This window comes from Gossypium hirsutum, chromosome D06 (genome assembly GCF_007990345.1).
Source record: "Gossypium hirsutum isolate 1008001.06 chromosome D06, Gossypium_hirsutum_v2.1, whole genome shotgun sequence".
NCBI lineage: Eukaryota > Viridiplantae > Streptophyta > Magnoliopsida > Malvales > Malvaceae > Gossypium > Gossypium hirsutum.
In genome coordinates, this window is record NC_053442.1 from 59,539,022 (window position 1) to 59,548,464 (window position 9,443).

Genomic DNA, 9,443 nt, shown 5'->3' on the forward strand with positions numbered 1-9,443 from the left:
CTTTTTTTCCCTGAGAATCAGTATCAATGGCTAAAAAGTCTTAAAACCCAAGGTGATGAATGAAACAGAGTGACTGAACCAATCCCAAAAGAGAGAGGTGAAAGCCAAAAGAAAAAAGTGGGGCTTTAACTTTTTGGTAATGAAGTAAATAGATTTCCATATAAACTCCATCCCTGCTGTTTTTTGATTTGTTCATCTTACACGTGCTTCTAACCTACCCTCAAAAATATATATATAAATAAAAAAATCTCATTTTTTATTATCAGCAAAATCCAGCAGTTTCTGGTGGCCCCTATATTCTGCAAAACTCAACTACCAATGATCATCAATCACCGCCGTTCATTCACAAACACACCTTCCCATCACTACCCTTTTCTTGTTTCTCTTATTTACTTAACTTGCCATCCCTTGCCTGCAACAGCAGGGGCCACTTCTTAACTTTTGAGTCATGCAAATTGCAACATAAAGTCATCAACCCAAAACCCAAGATTCTCAGACATATATTTTATTTATAGAACTCCTCGCCCCCACTGTCCTTGTCTATCTTTTCACCTTTTTTTCTACCCTTTTCTCTTCCTTTGTTTCAGTCACTCACTCATTTCTTCACTTCATTCAGTGTTAATGGTTGTCTCTCTGGAATCTGATTTTGTTTAATACCCAGATTCAGTTTTCAGGTAAATGTTAAGTAAAGACTTCTTTTTCCCCTTTCATTTCTGGTTTTTTAGATTATAATCATATGGTTTTCTTTTATTGATCTTCATCTTTTTCAGCTATGTTATAATTTTATTTCTTTTCTTTTCTCTGCTGATCATTGCATGAAATGGGTGGTCATATTCTGTCAAATTATATCCTGTTTTTTTATGGTAAAGTCTGATCTTTCTTTTGCATTTTTTTACCCTCCCCTTTCCTTGTCCGTGATAATTGTATAGGATTTTTTCTTTATTCGGAAATATATGATTGATCCTGCAATTTTTCAGGTAAAGTAGGATATTTACTGGATACTGTTAATAGTTTTACTGAATTTTTATGTCATTCTTAAACCTGGACACAGATGTTTGTTAGATTACATATTCAATTAATGTACTTTTTACCCTTCTTTTCCTTATAACCATGAATTTGATTTCCAGAACGTGAAAATTGCTGCTTTTTTTTCAAGCTTTGCAGTTATATGTGATTCTGATATATTCATTTTTACTGCAGAACATATAACACAATGAGGAAAAGGCATTTATATCATTCCGAGCATCCGTTTGATGAATATCGTAAGCATTATTACCTCCTAACAATCTGCACTTTCGGTGTATTTATTTTGTCTGTTCGAATGGGAATCCGACTGCTTGTGTGGTTTCCTAGTAGTTTATCATGTAACTTGGATAACAGTAGTGTTATGTCTCTCCATTTCTTTGGTTTTGTATTACCCTGCTGATTTCTCGTGTATCAGCTTTCGAGGTCTTCGTCCAAGACTCATGGCAAGCTGTGGAACTCATAAGAATTAAGAATGGATTCATGACTTTGCATCTGATAGATGGTCAATATCTGATTGAGAAGAAACCCTTCTCTGATTTACGTGTTAAGTCTCGGAAGGCAACTTTGCCCGATTGCACTTGCTTTTTGAGGCCTGGTATTGATATATGCATCCTTTCTCGCCCTCAGGAGACAGAAAGTCTAGATGAAGAGACTCCGGAACCTGTAAGCTATGCTTTCTTAGACTGAGCAATCCAAGCATCCTAATTTGAAAATTTATTAATTCATTTAAATATTGCAGCTTTTGCTGATATCTGTCATTTGGAATTCCTACATGACTCGAACTCTGTTGTCAGTGTCGGGCATTGTTATGTCTGACACAGGTATATATTTGGGGAATCCTTGGAGGGTCATATCCCCGTACCTATGTCCAGAGTAGTTAAAGAAAAATGAAGAGTCGGACCAACATAACTCTATTCTCTATTTCTCATCCCTTGCCAAGCTCACTGGTATAATGTCGGACAACGAAGTAAATTAATTGCCCTTCACAAATTAACCATAAGAGGCTCACTGTGGGCAAAGTTGAATGCTGATAGGTTGTGTGGTTATCCAAATATTTTAATCTTCTAATTTCTTGCTAAAAGAACTATCATTTAATGCTTTACTTAGCTTTTTTAGACATAGATGATTCCTATGGAAAGTTGTGATTTCGGCATTCGGTTTTGACCTAACGCTTCTGTTTATGTGTAGGTGTGGGTTGATGCTAAAATAAGTTCCATTGAGAGGAAGCCTCATGACTCTGAATGCTCGTGCCAGTTTTACATAAACTTGTATGATAACCGTGCTCCTCTCGGTTCTGAGAAAGGAACTCTTAGCAAAGAGACTGAAGTAATAGGAATCAATGATATTTGTATCCTCCAAAAGCTTGAAAAGAATGCATGCGAGGATCAGCACTATAGGTGGAATTTCTCAGAGGACTGCTCGACATTGAAACGAACTAAGATATTTTTGGGGAAATTCTCATCTGATATATCATGGCTGCTTGTTACATCTGTTTTGAAGCAGATTGCATTTGATGTGAGATCGGTGCAGAACAAGATTGTCTATCAAATTCTGGATCAAGATGATGACAGTCCCTTAAAATATAATAATTATTTCCATGCTGTAAATATCAAATCGGATAATGGTATTTCGGTATCCAATGTGGTCCAATTTGACCCCCTTGGAAATAATGAAGCTGCCGCAGTTTATAGTGTTGATGAAACCAATCAATGGCCAGTTTATGATGCTATGAACTTGCGACGCTCTAAACGCAGGTTTGTACAACCTGAGCGTTTTGTTGGTTGCGATCATCCTGGAGGGACAGATACTAGCTGGCATCTTACAGCTGCTTGTAGAACTAGCAACTGGAGAGAAGAGGGAGAGGAACAAGAAGCTGATATGAACATGCCGCTATCACACTTGTTATGCATCAATGCAAGTCCAACGGAAGAGCTTACCCTGTCTGAAAAAAGAGATACCATGTCCAAAAGTAAGAATGTATCAAAGGAGGTAAAATCAGATGTGACGACTCCGAGGAAACCAAGTGTGGGAAATCCGAGCAGATCAGGTGTGAAATATCCCAGGAGACCAAGAGTGAAAAATCCAAGGAAAGATGAAAATACTCTTGCTATTGTTCCTGTGTCTTCGGAAACAGGTGATCCAGCCTTTGGAAACTGTCATATGCAGAGAACTCCGACGAATTTATCAGAAGAGATTGAACAACTCTCTTTGCATTATTATAACATGAAACGCTACACTGCGAACAAGAAGAAGAAAATTCCTGCTTTAGAGTATCTAGATTATGGAACTGGGTGGAAGGGAAGACCTCAACCAACGAAAGCACAGAGTAAAAGTTATAGGTCTTCTCAAACACGAATGGAAGATTTTGATGAACTGAAAACTTACAAAAAGACAACTCTGAGTGCAGGTGCATACAATAAACTTATAAATTCGTATATGAAGAACATCGATTCTACATCCGTAAAAGATGAGTCGCACATCATTGACCGGTGGAATCAGTTTAAGGAAGCAACGTCCGTGGAAATGAATAAGAAAACAGAACCAGAAGAACCACCAGTTGAGGAGGAGGAAGAAATGTCTGAAACTGAAATGCTGTGGAGAGAAATGGAAATATGTATGGCATCATCATACTTTGATGACGATGAGGTAAGAGTAACTGAAATTTATACAAACACCCTTTCGCCCCACCCCAACCTGAAGTATGTAGGTTTAATTGTTGTTGATGCATTTATACCTTTATACCAAATGAGGAAATTTTGTTTCCCAGTTAAGTTTCTCTTCTCCATGGTTAATTTGTTTAAATGATTTTCAGGCTAGAGTATCTGCTGAGTCTCTCCAGAAAGCTAGTGAAAATTGTCAGCATGAATTCAAATTGGATGATGAAGTCGGGGTTCTATGTCGTATCTGTGGCTTTGTTAGCACTGAAATAAAACATGTTTCCGCACCATTCGTAAGTCCAAAACTCAAGACTGCAAGCTTTTCCAGTTACTTCTTTTTTCTTTTTTAATGTTGTTTCCCCTATAAGCACCGACAACATCTTATCACATTGCATTGCCACAATTTTTTTCTTTTTTCTTTCTCATAATTGTCAAATATGTGGTTGTCCCGGTGTTGGTGTTGGCCACATGGATGCTTTGCCAATATTAGGATGTACCATCTTTGTTGGCATCTTTTATAAGCTTACTTGGGGAACTAGTTTTCCTGCTCGCTTAACTTTAGACCGTTGTCTCTGTTTTGCTCAGTTTATCAGACTGTGGCGGTCTATTAATTTATATTGCTCTACTAGATGTGTGATTAAATTGTTCTCCATTTTTCTAGCTGGAACATAAAACCTGGGTAGCAGATGGTAATTCGTGCTACAGAGATGAGACAGAGAATAAAGCAGACGGAGAAGAGGGCCTGAATCTTTTCTGTGATTACACTACCATACAGGCACGATTATCTGAAGAAAGTGACAATGTATGGGCACTAATCCCTGAACTTAGGAAGAAGTTACATTTCCACCAGAAAAGGGCCTTTGAATTCCTATGGCTAAATATCGCGGGTTCTTTGATACCTGCACTAATGGAGCCATTATCGAAAAAAACAGGTGGTTGTGTAGTTTCTCATTCACCGGGATCTGGGAAAACGTTTCTCATTATTGCATTTCTTGCTAGCTACTTGAAGTTATTCCCGGGAAAGCGGCCTTTGGTCCTTGCTCCAAAGACAACTCTATATACTTGGTACAAGGAATTTATCAAGTGGGAAATCCCTGTGCCCGTTCATTTAATTCATGGCCGTAGAAGTTATAGAGTCTTCAAGAAGAATGCAGTGAAGTTTCATGGAGTTCCGAGACCTAGTCAAGATGTTATGCATGTTTTGGATTGTCTAGATAAAATACAAAAGTGGCATGCTCAACCAAGTGTTCTTGTCATGGGCTACACTTCGTTCTTGACGTTAATGCGAGAAGATTCGAAGTTTGAGCACAGAAAATTTATGGCTAAGGTTCTGCGTGAAAGTCCGGGGCTCCTGGTATTGGACGAAGGGCACAACCCTCGAAGTACTAAATCGAGATTGAGAAAGGTTTTGATGAAAGTTGAGACAGATCTGAGGATATTGCTTTCGGGTACATTGTTTCAGAACAACTTCTGTGAATATTTTAACACCCTGTGCCTCGCAAGACCGAAATTTGTGTTTGAAGTTTTGCGGCGATTAGACCCTAAATACAAGAGAAAGAAGCGGTTCGACAAAGCTCGCAATTTGTTAGAAAACCGAGCAAGAAAACTCTTCCTAGACAAAATTGCCAGGAAGATCGATGCTAGCGTCGGAGAAGAGAGGATGGAAGGTCTTAACATGTTGAGGAAAATCACCAACGGGTTTATTGACGTGTACGAAGGTGGGAATTTTGACTGCCTCCCTGGTTTACAAATTTACACCTTAATGATGAACTCAACAGACATACAACATGAGATTTTGGTAAAACTCCACAAAATAATGTCTACATATACTGGCTATCCATTGGAATTGGAGCTTTTGATAACGCTAGCATCAATACATCCTAGTTTGGTCCGGACTTCAAACTGTAGTGCTAAATTTTTCAGTACAGAAGAGTTGCTGGAACTTGAGAAGATCAAATTCGATTTTAGAAAAGGTTCCAAGGTGATGTTTGTTTTGAACCTTGTTTATCGAATCATCAAGAATGAAAAGGTTCTCATTTTCTGCCACAATATTGCCCCCATTTATTTGCTTGCGGAAATGTTTGAGAGAATCTTCCGATGGCGAAAGGGTAGAGAAATATTGGTCCTTACAGGAGACTTGGAGCTATTCGAGAGAGGAAGAGTGATGGACAAGTTTGAGGAACCAGGTGGTGCTTCAAGGGTACTTCTCGCTTCAATTACCGCATGTGCTGAAGGCATTAGTTTGACAGCTGCATCTCGGGTGATTTTATTGGATTCGGAATGGAATCCTTCCAAGACAAAGCAGGCTATTGCACGGGCTTTCCGGCCTGGTCAGCAAAAGGTTGTTTATGTGTATCAGCTGTTGGCAACTGGCACGCTTGAAGAGGACAAGTATCGTAGGACCACATGGAAAGAATGGGTATCCAGTATGATTTTTAGCGAAGCATTCGTGGAAGATCCGTCTCAGTGGCAAGCAGAAAAGATCGAAGATGATGTATTGAGAGAGATAGTTGCAGAGGACAAAGTTAAGTCATTTCATATGATAATGAAAAACGAAAAGGCTTCTACAGGTTGATGATCAGAGACTAGCTTCCGACCACAGTAATAACTGTAAGAAACTTGTCATCTTCTGTTACAAATTAATTACTCCCTGCATACATGCATGCATATGTATATATCTATTTTTTATGCATGAATATGTACACTGGATTCATGGAAAGACTGTACAGTGAATCAAAACTGCAACCTTTTCTACAGCTTAATTAATTGGTTTTTTTTTTTTTTTCGTTTTCGTAGATAGCAAGTCTAGAGAGGAGGAACTCAGACCTCGAGACTTGATGTTTAAGGAGAGAGAGCAAGAGGTAGGCCAAACTTGGATTGTTTTCTCTTCAGCTTGCTTGTATTATGTTTTATAATTGTGCTTTCTACAGGTAATAACTTTTTAACTTGTAAAATGGCACAACTTTCCTGCTGTTTCATAGTTCCCTTCTTTCAAAGATAACTTTTTTGCTTTGGTATTTTTTTTCTTAAAGCATCCATGTATTCTATAGATAAACATGGACGTGGAGATATGATATTTTAAATGCCATCTAACAATAATGGTTGTAAAGTGAGAGTAGTACTAGGAATGCCACTATAAAAAGGTTTTCTTGTACTCTACTTAATCATATAGAAAGAGATTAAGAAATGCTAAATGTCAAAAACAATGGGTAGGCATGGGGGATTGGAGCTTGAAACCAGGGATATATATTGTAACCCTTTTTCAATAAAATTAACTACAAAACCATGTCCTCAATAATTAAGTGATGGTATCTTTAGTAGGTATGGGTTTTGAATCCCGGTTTGGGGATTGAAACTAGGCATGCTACAATTCTTTTTCTCAAAATTTAGAAAAACTATTTGGTATGCGGTCGGTGAAATTTAAAAACTCCACAAGCAAGGTTGGGTTGATGACAAGTATGTATAGGATATAGTAAAACAAAATAAAAAATAGTATATAAAAATAAATAGGACACGTGGCAAATTTATAACTTTACTTGTGGAGGTAAAAAATAACATTGTCAATGTACTATAGAGTTTTAAACTCTATAAGTAAAGCTAGGAGTTGACAAATGTCTTATAAAAATTTAGTAAAATTTTAAAAATAAATATTTAAAAAAGACACATGCTAATTTTTTAATGTTGCTTGTAGAATAAAAAAAAATACATTGTCAGTATTCTTAATACTAACCTAATAGGGTAACCATTTGATACATTGTCAGTGAAATTTTGTAGACTCCACAAATAGATTGAGAGTGTGACAAGTGTTGCATTTATTTATATAATTATTTCTTTTAAAAAACTCCACTAGGAAAGTATCAAATAACTTTTTTACTTAATACATAAAAACTATCATAAAATGAAAGGATAAAATTGATCAAAATTTTACAATGAAATTGATAGTGAAATTACTTTTAATTGTAAAAAAATGTAAGATTATCAATTCAAAATAATATTTATCATCCAAGGTGTTTTTATTATTTCAAAATGTAAAATTACTTGAATCACTTAATTGATTGAATGCCATTTATAAGTTTTAGTTTAATTCAACTAATTATACATATAAATGAACTAATTCATATCATTTTCCTTTATAACATTGTACATTTAGTATATTTGGGTTTTTTCCAACATTTACAATTCAGTCCATCACAAAATCAAAATTTAACGTGTAATTACATTTATGTTTTAGTATTTAGTATATTTGGATTATTTCTTTTGGTGATAAACAAATAACGAAGTTACCTCAAATTATATTGTCCAAAAAACACCACTAATTTTATCTTGCTGTAGAATTTTTAAGACTTCATTAAGGGCGTCATTATAAACCTGTAAGCTTGTCTTCCAAATAGTCAGCAACTAGATTAGCCTTCCTAAAAACACACCTAATCCATCACAGTCCTTCAATTCTCATAATCCGTCAGACATCACACGACCTTATAAAGTTTTGGCCATCTCCAAATTATCGGTATGAATGAGTATAATAATATATTTGGATTTTATTCTTAAATTGTGATGTGTTTTAGTAAAGCAAAAGAATTGAAAAATTAATTTCTCATAAACTAATAACAATTCCGGATTAAATTATGAAAGACAAAGAAAAAAGGGTTGTCTGGAGAAGCTTCCATGACCAAACAACTTTAATGACAAATTGGCAACCTTAAATAAATTTAAAATTTTCCATACATAGACCCTACCACATTCATGAGCTTGACCAGTTAGTTATTTATATTTCCCTCATCAGTCAACTTGGCTACTAGAATTTAATTATTACCTTATCTACCAAACATTTTTATTAATTCCACAAAGAGTATATGCTTTCTTGTTCTTAACTTCTTCTTGAATTAGGTTTAGGTATATGATCTTTCGCCATATTCTCTTCTCAAAAAGCCTTCATTTACGATGAAGACAATGACATTCTCATTAATTAACAAATTTCTCTACGAGTGAGAGGAGAATTCAATCCCTGTATTATTAGAATGTGAGAAAAAATGCATTTGATGACTGCATTAATTACAAGGTAAAAAAAAAAAACATCACTTGGCTTTTGGAGTTAAATTTAAAAGTGTGATAAAAAAAAAGTCGAAATTCATCTACTTTTAGCTTCAGAAGTTTAAATTATCTAAATCTCCTCATTTATATGAACTACTTCAAAGGTATATGAAAAAATTAGGTTAGTTTATATATTATTATTTAAATATTTCATGTATTATTATATTAAATTTCTTAAATATCATGTAACTTAACTAAATTTTTTACTTTTTATTATCATGTTTTAAATAGATATTTTAACTTTTAATCATAATTTTTAGTGGCAATGAAAAATAATAAAATTTAACAACCACGCTTTTCCATGGCATTTTTCTACCATTGATAAACGATAAAAGTAACATATTTTAATCTCATTTTTAATGAGTTTTTGGATGATTATTTATGCAAATTGGTTAATTTGATGCTCCTAATCCTTTAAATTCATGTTTCTATACTTGGGAGAGCATTTTAGTGCGAAAGGAGCGAAAAATGAGCCAAAATCGGATAAATAGAGTTGTTTCCAAGAGTCACACGGCCTGGGGCTTTCCACACGGGCTAGACACACGATCATGTGCCAGACTGTGTCGATTTCGTAACTTGAATCCCAAATGCACGAAAAAAACACAATTTTTAAGCTTTTTATGCATTCTAAAGTCTATAAATACTAATTAGAAGAAGAGAAGCGGAAGC

The 9,443-nt window shown here is 35.3% G+C and overlaps 1 protein-coding gene across 1 annotated transcript; it reads left to right on the forward strand.

Moving 5' to 3' along the window:
* Positions 1–76: 76 nt before the first annotated feature.
* Positions 77–6,700, forward strand: LOC107900547 (SNF2 domain-containing protein CLASSY 1). Its single transcript, XM_016826174.2, has 7 exons — positions 77–674; positions 1,201–1,262; positions 1,442–1,689; positions 2,215–3,672; positions 3,839–3,976; positions 4,345–6,293; positions 6,480–6,700. Exons 2-6 carry the CDS (start codon positions 1,214–1,216, stop codon positions 6,256–6,258), a joined length of 3,807 nt encoding a protein of 1,268 aa, XP_016681663.1. The 5' UTR covers positions 77–674; positions 1,201–1,213; the 3' UTR covers positions 6,259–6,293; positions 6,480–6,700.
* Positions 6,701–9,443: the final 2,743 nt, after the last annotated feature.

Bases quoted from the DNA above. Each gene is read 5' to 3' on its own strand.
- LOC107900547 (XM_016826174.2), top strand. From the start codon at position 1,214: ATGAGGAAAAGGCATTTATATCATTCCGAGCATCCGTTTGATGAATAT. The intron at 1,263-1,441 runs GTAAGCATTATT...CTCGTGTATCAG, and splicing joins GCATCCGTTTGATGAATATC to CTTTCGAGGTCTTCGTCCAA. The intron at 3,673-3,838 runs GTAAGAGTAACT...AATGATTTTCAG, and splicing joins CATACTTTGATGACGATGAG to GCTAGAGTATCTGCTGAGTC.